This window comes from Emydura macquarii, unplaced genomic scaffold (assembly GCF_026122565.2).
Source record: "Emydura macquarii macquarii isolate MOO-44397 ecotype Brisbane River unplaced genomic scaffold, CSIRO-AGI_Emac_v2 contig_383, whole genome shotgun sequence".
Lineage (NCBI taxonomy): Eukaryota > Metazoa > Chordata > Testudines > Chelidae > Emydura > Emydura macquarii.
Window position 1 is genome coordinate 2246863 of NW_027130520.1, and position 12119 is coordinate 2258981.

A 12119-nucleotide genomic window follows, 5' to 3' on the forward strand; every position below is an offset into this window, starting at 1 on the left:
GTATTGTTTTCACCTACTGTTCCTGTTATTATGTAATAGTAAACATCTCCATTGTAAATACTTCTGTAACTAAATAGCATTCCCCAAGGCTTCTTTGATGTCTGCTGAAGTTAATGAAAGACTTTATCAGAAAAGGTGCTAATTCCAAAACAAATGGTCAATGTGGTGATGATCTGAAGTCAAAAGACTAACTGCATTCCTCACCCATCGCCGTCAAAGGAAAAGCCCACATGGGTAGATACACTGTCAGCTTGCTTTCTGTGTGATGAGACTATAAATATGGATTCAAAGAAAAATCCTTTATGCCTGGACTGTTTGGATTCTAACAGGGCAGAATAACTGATCTGGAAGATGGAGATGCCCAGTGTTATTCTAGGCAGCCTTGAGGGACTTTTGGGAAACTGGCCAATTATTATACCTCTGCTACCTTTTGCAATTATAGACTGTGACTCACTGGTACATATATTTTACCTGCTTTAACCTCTCAATAACTTTCATTCTCCCTTTTTTCCCCCACTAATAAATCTTAAGTTAGCTTACTATAGAACTGACTGCCAGCATTGCCTTTGGTGTAAGCTCTGGAATACGAACTGATCTGGAGTAAGTGACTGATCTTTTGGGACTAGGATCAACCGATATGGTGTGCTTTTTGGTTTTAATAACCTTTTATCACAAAATCCAGTTTGCCTGGGTGCAAGATAGGCTGGAGAGTCTAAGGGGACTATGACTCCATGGTAAGACTGGCATAGTGGTCCAGGAGTGCATATTTGTTACAGGCTTGTTGAAATTTAATTATAGAACATACCACAAGGTTGGGGTGTTTGCCCTGAAGTAGACATGCACAGTTGTGAGCTACTCCACACAGCGTGACAGTCTTAGCCACAAGTTTGCCCTAAGATAGCCTGAAACTCCTGCCTGGCATCCACTGGCAATTTGTCTGAGAACTTCAGTTTATTGTCCCAGAGGGAGAAGTCATATCTGGCCAGTAAGGCTTGCTGGCTAGAGATACAAAACTGTAGACCACCTGTGGAATAAATCTTTCCACCGAAAAGGTCTAGTCTCTTTGTGGCTTTGTCCTTTGTGGTAGAAGAAGGCCATTCCTGACATGCTCTTTCATTTACTGTTGAGATAACCAACTCACCTGACAAGGAATAGAATAAAAACATTCAGAAACTTGAGAAAGCATGTGGTACCTTCTCTCAGTTCTCTTGGCTGTTGGAGGCAGACAGAATGGCATTTGCCACAAGGATCTTGTAGCCTCCAGAATGACCACACTGATAGGAAGATAGAATATCCTACTGAACTCACAATGTCTGTGAGACTATGAGAACTCTCCTGGACCTCAACAGGCATACTGAGAGAGGCAGCAGCTTTCTTTCGAAGATCTTAGTAAGCCCTGTCATCATTTTGGACCAGTGGGTGTCTTGAGGAGCCACAGCCTCATCAGGTGATGACAAGGATGAACGGAAAGGAGGACGAAGTCGATCCTCCTTCGGTGTAGTGGGTGGATTTTCCAAAGGTTGCAGGCCTTGAGGGTTTTGCTCAGTATCGACAACCTCCTCCAGGACCTGTTCATGGCACCTGGTAGGAGGAGATCTAAAAGTCTGATGAACAAGGGAGGATCTAGAAGCAGAGGTTGTGCCCCAAAGGTTTGAATAGGGCTATGAATATGGCATATAACCTCAACCACAAATGCTCCAGGGTTCCCTCTCTCCGGATTGTCTCTGAATAGCTATTGGATACCAATAAAGAAATTCCCTCAATGAAAGAGAAGGGGAGCTCCACTGTTTCTCTCAGGAGGGAAGGTCATAAGAGCCTCCCTCAAACTCCAAGTCAGACTCCAAGCTGAGTCTGATCGCAGTGGTACTGTACCAGGTGGTGCTGAGTTTTGGGGTCACCACTGCAGGGATATCATGGTAGACTTATGCCTAGACTGCACCAGTTGAGAAAACACTGGCTGCTCAGAATCTTTATCCCCTCACAGTACCAAGGGCTGATCATGGGCTTAAGATAAGTTCAGTGCTTGTGCCTGAGAATGCACCAGTTCCACGGGAAATGTCTCCTCTACCATTCAGGGAGTCTGGCACCAAAAGGCAGAGCAGGTCTCACTCTGCTGCAGATGCTTCCAGAGTTGTCGGTACCGAAAGACCTTCCCGCTGCTTATGTTACTGCACAGAAGTAGTCATTACCATGGCAAGTGTCAGTCTCAATGGCTTGGGTATTGGTACCAGAGCCAACAACCGCTGATCGTAAGAAGTGGGTATCAAGGAGCATCTCTTGCCTAAGGATGCCTTCCCCATCCTCTTCAGTGTCAAGTCGTGGATGGCACCGAGGACCTCGATCATCTAGTGAAGCTGTGTTGGCTCCTTGGATGATTTTGACGTCTTGTGATTCTTCCTTGGCACCAAGGAAGGGGATAGGTGCCAACATTCCAAGGCAATGCCTGGAGGGGCACTCTGCAAAAATGTCAAGGCACTCAATGCACTGCCTGAGTTAGAAGGCTCAGAAGGTGGATGCAGGGCCACCCCAATCAGGATATGGCTCAACCTTGCCTCGTTCTTTATTTGTGGCTTAAAGTATCTACAGAGTTGGCAGCAGTCCCTAATGTGATCCTCACCAAAGGACTTGGGGCAGTTGGAATGAAAGTCACTCATCAGCATAAATATTTTGCAGTTGGCATACTGCTTAAACCATGGAGACCAAGGCATCCCCTGTACCGGTTGTCAATCTTCTATAACAAGTGGGAAATGATGCTCAAAAAAAGAATAATAAATAAAATGTATACTGATCTGAACAATTAACTATCTAATGAGTACCAAGTATTTACAGAAGGATAAGATAAATTCCTTGTAAAGGGAGAAAACTTGCAGAAGCAAACCGACACACTCCAACAACCAACCATGGATGGTAAGAAGGAACTGAGGATGCTCTAGGGTGGCTGCACCCTTTGTACCATCATGCAGCAGCACAAGGCAGCAGAGGGCGCATATGCCGCACCGACAGGTAGCACTAAGGGAAAAATCTGACTCTGGTGCACTGCGCGCACACACACTTGAAGTGGAATGGATATGTGCAATCACTTGAATAACCACTTTCAGTTCCATTCTGAGCTCTGGAAGGAAATGTTCTCTAGTGGGCACAGACTTTTCTTCCCATTCCCCTTACGTGTGACCCCTTTCTGCTCTATCCTCCAAACTGTCCCCATCCTGTCTCTACCCTACCCCTCGCTCCTCATCTCAGTCCCATTTGCTCCACCTAGCCAGTCCCAGTTCCCACTATTCAGGATTCTTATCACAGTCCATTTCCTTGCCCACCCATTCCCAGTGTACGTCCCTAAGCTCCTTCTTCCCAGTTTCCTTGCCCAGACAGTCCTAGCTTCCTTCCTGCCAGCTACTCATCAGATCTCTCTTCCCCCACAGCATGACCTCCAGTCATCATCCACCCATATTTCCAATCCCCACCAACTCCCATTTTCAATTGCTCTCCCCAGGCTCCACGTCCAGAATCAGTGCTCCTCCCTATCCCACCTTCCAGCGCTTTGTTCCAGTAACTTTACCCAGCCAGTCCCATTTTCTCCCTCGTACTTCTGTTTCTTCTCAGGTCCGTCTTCCCCCTACACCGCCTCCATCCCACACACTGGTTCTCAGTCCCAGTCTTCTTGCCTAGCCAGTTCCAATCTTCCCCATGGCTTGTCATCCTACACATCCCCCTACTTATGGTCCCAATCCCTCTTCCATTTCCCTTCCAGGATTCCTGCTCAGCCAGTCTCTTTGCTCAGCCACTACCAGTTCTCCCCAACACTAACTCCCAGTATTCCTCTCCGCACCACCAGCTTCCAAACCAAGTCTCCTCCACCTTCCTCAAGGCTCTTTGTACTAATTTACTTTCATCCACTCTTCCTTACCTGGGTCTTATACCCTTTGCATTGAAATTGGACAGCTTCCTCCCTCCATACTGCCTGGGCCCAGCAGGGCACTGAGACTACAGAGGACATTCTCCCTGCTCTTACTTCAGATGCCCAGACCTGAAACTGCCTGCAGCAGACCAAAACTGAAATTGAAAATCTTGCCACACTGGCACATTCATTGCACTACAGCGGTGTCCACACAGCAAATTACTGCACGGCAGGCTGTTGTACAGTAGATTCACACCTTGGCTTGCCACACAGTTACTCACCAGTGGACAAGCCCCTGGCTGAGGAAGTTGACTTATCTCTGAAACAGACATCCAGTTGACAGATGAGAATTTGATGATGCTCTTCTGCTCAGAGATGAAGAGCCACAAAGGAGCCAGTAGGATCATTTTTGAAATGTCTGATTTTTCTCAAAACTCCTGAATGTAGAGAAGAGGAAGAGAACACTATTAGAGTTCCTTGTGCCAATCTCAAGCAAATGAAGATCACTCCAATTTGGGACTGCAGCTCACCTGCCATGACTTGTTTAGCTTGGTTATCTTGCTGGAAGCACACTAATTAACTGTCGGAGACCACAGGAGGGTGAAGGCTCCACATACTCCTCCTTGCTAGAGGTTCACTTTTCTGAGGCAGACAGGGACAGAGGCACTGCTCAGGGACAGATACTGGCAAGGGAGAAAAACAAAAGCAGAGGGCTGCGTGTTTTCTTCCCTGCCTGTTCATATATATTAGTTCAGCATGGCTGTGAACTGGAATAACAAAAATTCCTAAGATTGCAGGTCCAGAAAAACTGCCTAGAGGGTATGTCTACACAGTACACTCTTTATGCCAGTGTGTGAAGTACATACACTGCTTGGCCTCCCCAAGGAATGGTTATAAACAGCAGTGTAGACAATGAGGCACTGCTTAAACGCATAAAGATATGTCAAAATCTTAGGGTATGTAACCTACACTGTTCTCTACATTCCCAAAAAGTACCTCCCCCATCTATACTGCTAGTTTTAGCAGTGTAGTGTCCTGATGCTTCCCCACTGCTAGAGTCTTTTCCTGCAGTGTGGAGATAATGGCAAAAGACTCCAGCAGCAGGGAAAGACTCCAGCAGCAGTGAGACAGTGGAGAAAAGGTCCAGCAGCTACCTGTGACAGGAAAATCAAGAAGTTGCTAGAGCCTTTCGTTGCTGCAGTGAAAGGCTCCATCACTGGGGAAAGGCTCCCCGCTACATGCCCCTTGCTAGGGCCTTCAATGCCACATGTCGCTACATACCATAATGTGAACACAGCCTGCTTTTCACTGTGGCATGTAGCTACACATAACCTATACAGGTGTGCAGTGTAGACACACCTTAAAGCTGCAATATAACAATAATGAACATACATAAAAGAAAGGGCCATGTTCTAGGAAGTGAAAGATGCCCAAGTCTAAGAGGCAGGTAATGTGATGGTGCAAATTCCAGATGTGGGTGCTGGAGAAGAAGTGCAGACCCATCGAAATTAAAGGGAGAGAAGAGCCAAATATGATGGTTGACTTCTTGATAGACTGAGAGAAGGATAGGATATCTTCCATGGAAATTTCCTTTTAAAAATACAATTGGAGGAGGAGGAATCTCTGATGTGACTAAAGGTAGATGTGAACCCAAAGGACAAGGTGCTAACAAACTGCAAAATAACGCAAGAATTGAAAGATCACACGACAGAATCATAACGAAGGAAACTGCAAGTAAGAGAAGTCTCTTGACAGAAGATGCCACTAGCACAAAGAAGAGGATTTATTAAACTCCATTCTCTGGCATATAAACAGAAACAGAACAATCATAATCTGGAGTGAGGATTGTGGGGAAAGGGTTCTCATGGGACCTCCATATCTATTATGTCTTCACCCACCCAAATCTTTCCTTTCCAGAATCTAAAACTGTGGGGGAGGTTCTGCCAATTTGATCTTTGCGTCTACCTCTACGGTCCTGGTGAAAAGCCACCTACTGCTGGCAAAGAGTGAAAAGTTCCATGATTCTGGCCCTCACAGAGATAACATCTGTAGAGAAAGATGTCAAAAGAAATGGACATTTAGGTAGAAACTCTTCCAAGGTCTACGTGGAGGCCTCTAGTAACCAGTATAGAGTAGATTATAGTCAAGAGAACCACTGCAACACCATAAGCCCCATGAGACTTTCTTCTGGCCTTTGTTGAAAATGGGACCACATCTATGACAACTTGGAATGAGAACACAGAAACAACTTGGCATCCACCCCATAACACTGGACAATCTAGATTCTCAGGCAAAGCCAGGTATTTCCATGCTATGAGATAGGCACAGAAAATTTACTACTGGTTCCCATTCCTCAGAAGCCAGAACTTGGATGGTGAAGTGCAGCAGGAAGAATGCTTTTTATTTTTTTTAAAAGAGGTTTCGAGTCTTGTAGGCCCAGGGAAATGAACATCCTGTGGAAATGGTTCAAGCTCTACATGACATGTCACTTTCCTGGAACTGAAGAATGCTGAGGTTGAGTATATACTGAAATCCAGGAAACTTATTGAGAGGCTAATATCTTCAATGCATACAAAAAGTACAATGGAGGGAATGGATCTCTCATCTTAAAGTACTGCTCTATCGCAAAATGACTGTAGAAAAAAAGGGGATATTTGTGGAATACCATATTCATATAATCTCACTGATTTCAATTTCCCATTTCCTCATGTTGCAAGTAAAAATTTGTTCTCTCGCTTTTCCCTTCTCCCCTATAACTCCACAAACTCATCCTGGGCTCTGACTGTCAAGCTGGTTTATCTCCATCTCTCACACCAGCACTACAAATAAGGGTTCTTTAGGCTCTGTTGCTGGGGCCCTAGAGATAGACACAGGAGGAATGCTATTCTCCTTTGTTCTCTCTCTTTTTCCTTTACCCTGTATTTCACCTCCTTTTCTTGTACTAAGAAGTTGGAGGAACGGAAAATAATGTTAGAAGAACTAGAGAGCCAGAAGAGTAAGGTAGATACTGCTCCACGCTTCCAGAGGGCAGAAGGCAAAGAACCATGAAAAAAAGGGGCAGTCTGGGGCTTATGTATTAACTATGACTGACAGGCATGTATTTGCCTCTTGCTTCCTGAATAGTGATCATAAAAGTATAGAGACTACACTGCAAGCAAAGGTTGTTACTGGTAAGGAGAGGAATGGATTTATTTTTTGTGCTTGGGATTTTTATTTGTAAAATAATCAGAAGGTCATACTACTCAAATATTATCCTAGATCATAAAGAATCTTACTTGGATTTTTGGTCACAAATTATTTATGTCCAGAAACTACTGCATTTTGGTAGCTATAGCATAACAGTGATGTTGATACACATGCACCTGTAACTGTCTTGGCTGCACATGTATCATAGTAATTATGCCTGGAAATGAACAAATTAGATATCTTCCTAGTCTCTTGCCAGTGTAATTACCACAATTGAATACACAATCACAATAACTGTGCACACAAATTTTGCATGCCTGCAGTACTGAAAATTTGAGTGTTGCCTTAAGCATCTCTAGTTTTAAATTTTAAAAAGGTATGTGCATTTACTCAACCTTTTCTTGGTTGAGCATAAAAAACCCAAAAACAATCCAGTCAGTTTACTTTCTATGTCTTCCTAGCTCACACAACACATTAGCAAAATTTCACTCATGTTTAAACTAGTAAAGCTTATGACAAGGGTGAAAAAGATACATAAAGAAACATGGCCTTTATTTCTCGCTTTATAAATATTTATTAACCTTCTAATAACTTCACAGAAAATATTAAGAAGGATAGGAATTGCTTTTAAAAAAAAAAAAGAATAAAGCATATCAACATCTTTAAGAACAGCTGCCTAAATTTTCATTAGCTTATTCCAGCTCTAATAAAGATCAGTGGAAGATTTCCAAAGGCAGATTTTATCTTATACACTTTAGAACTACAATATCTGATTATATTTGAGACTAGAAATATTGAGAAGACTCAGATCTGTGCAATTCATTTGACATTTTTGCTAACATATATAAACAATACAATGGAAAACATGCATCCACTTTTCAAGGCTGGATTCTGATCCAGACAAATTGACAGAAGAATTCATTTTACTAGGCCTAAACAATTTATTATTAAGTATCTCAAAGAATAAACCAACTCAAATTATGTGACAGAGATGGTAAATATTTAAAGACTGCTGTATTCTGGCAGGTCACATTGTAGCCTTATTGCCTTCAGCTTCTCTACTTTGACTTTTGCTTTCAGTAGCTCTTCTTCCAGCTGCTGTTTTCTTTTCAAGCCATCTCTTTTTTCTTGGACATAAAGACCAATTTTTCTTTGATTTTCCAAGATTATCTGATGCTCCTCTTTCAGCATTTGCAACATCTGTGGGTCATACCCACACATTGGCCTAAAGCGTTCTCCAACCTCAAGCCTTCTCGGGATGGGAGATGGAGACAACATCATTCTCATATCAACAGAAGACAGTGAAGTTGAAGGAGATCTCTCCATAACATGCACCAATTGGTGTTCTTCTCCTTGTTCTAAGTCCTCACTCTGTTGTGAATCTACAGCCAAGGAAGGAGGAGGTTTGACATCCTCTTCTGTTTCCAACTCCATTGTGACAGCAGCAGGATGGTGATCCAACACTGCTTGAGGAGAACTGGTACCAGCAACTATTTCTTTATCCACGTTAGCACTAAAACATATACATAATAATTAAGTCATTATCTGTAATCAAAAAACATGACAGACAAAAAGAGAAGTTTTAACCTGTGACAAATATGGTATGTTCTTGCAATATCCTTGGAAGACATTATTTTATTAAGTTTTTGTATTAAGGTGAGCCAAGACTGTATGCAACCTCTCTACAAGGGAGAAGTGACAGATGTAAGCCCTGGGAAGTGCACAGGATTTCAAGAGACTATATTGAATTGTGCCAAATAAATATGTACTTTTTGGGAGAGGAAGTACTAAGTGAATTTCCTGGGGAATTCCTGGAAGCTGAATCTTGAGGAGTGACTCACCTATTACAAAGGGCCAAGATCAAAGACCCGAGCTGTATAATGAAACAGTTGATCTGCCCTGTCTCTGTTCGGTATCTAAAATGAAATTATAACCATGGGAAAAAACACAGTTGATGGGTTTCGAAGGACTAAAGCTTACCAGAGCCCTACTTGGGAATTGGGGGTGACCTCTGGTAACCTTTTTAGCACAGGTGGAGATTCTTTATTGTTTTAGTATGTTTTCTCTGTAATGATTTACCTTAAGAATAAATATGCTTGCTTAGAAGGAGTTGTGAGGTAACTTGTAACTGCGGGCAACACACTTCTAAGAAAGCAAAGCATAGGATATGGCCTCTTTAGGCAGTCTGGCGTGGTAGGGATATCATAGCATAAGGGAGTCAGCTGTGCAGCCATAAAAATCCCTGGTTAGAAGGGAATGAGATGTGGGTCTCTACCCAAGAGAGGGGATGGGTGTGAGTCGGAAGCCTTTAAGTGGTTGCCCTTGAGGGACCACTGAGGGAGAACACAGGCTCAGTTATCCTGCAACCCTGACATAGCTAATCAAGAATAATTTGTATAAAGTGTTACCCCTCTGCCAGATAAAATACAGGCAGAATCTCACTACTTCAGTGCCTAGGATTACATCTCTTGTAAAGCTAATCTCTTTCTCTCGCTCTCTCTCTTCCTCCTTTGGGTGATATTTTCTACCATGAAGAAGGCTATATATAGTACACAGAACCATCTTGTTGGGCACTTATTCTCCCACATGATGGGTAAAGCAAAAGTAATCAGTGATAAGGTGGCAAGGGAGCAATGCAGGAGAAGAAAATGAAAGTGACAGAGGCAGCCAGTTTATGCACTAACAGAATGGGATGGGAGAGAGAAGAGCCTCTAGATTTAAGTGTTCCCTGTTTGAACTGTTTCCTTGCCAGTTGATATTTCCTCTCTAGCACCTCCCTCCTCCACTCCTATTCTGACCTTGAGTGTTACTCATTTCTGAACAATGCCATGGTGGAAAAACATATAAGCCCGTCACTTTAAATATTTATTTCTCAGGATTTATAGCTCCTATTTTATAATAAATAAGTATACAAATTATCTTTTTCTAAATTAATTTTAACTAATGTCTCTTCACTTAATTTATCCTAAAAAAGTTGATCAAAAGCAAGTTAAGAGCAATAATTACCAATAAATGGAATCTCAATAAAATATAAATATTATTTTGTCTGACTATAGTCTTTTATAGGGAAATGGGACAAAGGAAGATTAAATGACTTGTCCAAGATCTGAGAAAGAAGTCGGTGGCAGACTCAAGAGATCTGGGTTCAGTTCCAGATTCTTCCACAGACTTCTTTCACAGACCTTGGGCAGAGCAAGTAAATTAGGTGTTGTTCATTAGATGAAAAGTAAATTTAAAAACAGATAAAATGTAATACTTTTTAGATAGAGTACAATTACTCTGTGGAACTCACTGCCACTGAATGTGGAAACAAATAGCTTAAGACTGAAAAGAGATTAAACATTTTTAGGGATAAGAACAGCATCTAAAATTACATCAGTTAGAATAAACATTATGATGGCTCATCCTCCTGTTCAGGGTATAAAGTATGGAAATGGAAACCTCACCACTTCATGTTTACAATGAGTCTGGATGAAACACTAGAGACTGTAGGGAACAATTCTGTATTGCCAGGAAGAAAGACTGAAGGATTTAATACAGTGGTTCTCAAGCCACCACAGGTGGTATGCATATTGGTTTAAAGTATATTATCAGAATAAGAACATATTGTAAATACGCTGATTAAAGTTACGAAGGTGGAATACCATGTACTTTTTTAGTTTTAGATGTGTACGCTATCTTAAAGTCTAAGAATCTAATGTAATAGTTGTTTCCCATCTCTAACCTTTATAATTCTAGGATACACTGATCAATACTTGATGACTCTCCATTCACTCTGTTTGATACACATGCAGACAGGGAGAGACTTCTGCCTCAGATTAGGCCCATTCTGGCCATGGCAGAAAAGGGAACAAAGCTCCAAACCAGAGCAGTGCTACACTTACCAGTTCAGCTCTCCATTGGTGAGCAGGTAAGTGTATTTCCAAAGCCAACTGGCATCAGGCATTGGCTAAAATCAGAGACTGGATCCCAGCCTAAACTTCCTCTTCTGACTATTTTATTACTACTATAATTTTTAAAAGTACATAAGAACAGCCATACTGGATCACAACAATAGTCCAGCTAGCTCAGCATCCTGTCTTCTGCAGTGGCCAGCACCAGATGCTTCAGAGGTAATGAACAGAACAGGGCAATTTGCTGAGTGATCCATCCTCAGTCATCTAGTCCTAGCTTCTAGTGGTCGGAGGATTAGGGCCATCCAAAACATGGGGCTGCATCCCTGACCTTCTGGGCTAATAGCCAGTGATGGACATATTTTCCGTGAACTTATCTAATTCTTTTTTGGATCCAGTTATATGTTTGGCCTTCACAACATCCCCTGATTGACACTGCATTGTGTGAAGAAGCACTCTGTTTTGAGTATTTTGTTTGTTTTAAACCTGCTGCATATTAATTTCATTGGGTGACCACCAGTTCTTGTTTTACGTGAAGGGGTAAATAGCACTCCCCTATTCACTTTCTCCACACCATTCAATGTTTTATAGACTACTATCAGATCCCCCCCTTAGTCATCTCTTTTTATAAGTGAGCAGTTCCAGTCTTTTTTAATGTCTCCTATGGAAGTTGTTCCATTCCCCTAATCATTTTTGTTGCCTCTCTCTGCACTTTTTCCAATTCTAATGTATCTTTCTTGAGATAGAAAGAGTTCTGGGTGGCCAGAACTGCCCACAGTATTCATGGATTTATATAGTGGCATTATGATATATTCTGTCTTATTAGCTATCCCTTTCCTAATGGTTCTTAACAGTCAGTTAGCTTTTTTGATTGCCTCTGCATATTGAGTAGATGTATTCAGAGAACTGTCTACAATTGCACCAAGATCTCTTTGTTAAATGGTCACAGCTAATTTAGACCCCCACATTATGTATGTACAGTTGGGACTATGTTTTCCAATGTGCTTTACTTTGCATTTATCAACATTGAATGTCATCTGCCATTTCATTGCCCAATCACTACGTTTTGGGAGATCCCTTCGTAACTCTTCGCAGTTTGCTTTGGACTTAACCATCTTGAGTAATTTTCTATCATCTGCAAATAT

General features: G+C 42.0%; 2 protein-coding genes across 8 annotated transcripts in view; both read right to left on the bottom strand.

Moving 5' to 3' along the window:
• The window catches only part of LOC137145697 (DNA repair and recombination protein RAD54B-like), an 85000-nt gene that overhangs the window by 13922 nt on the left and 58959 nt on the right, over nucleotides 1–12119 (bottom strand). The window lies entirely within an intron of this gene.
• The window catches only part of LOC137145656 (fibrinogen silencer-binding protein-like), a 30875-nt gene continuing 26397 nt past the window's right edge, over nucleotides 7642–12119 (bottom strand). Inside the window, exon 2 of the mRNA XM_067536539.1 lies at nucleotides 7642–8594. Within this exon, the coding sequence (XP_067392640.1) occupies nucleotides 8084–8594 (511 nt within the window). The 3' untranslated portion in view covers nucleotides 7642–8083. The remainder of the gene's footprint in view (nucleotides 8595–12119) is intronic.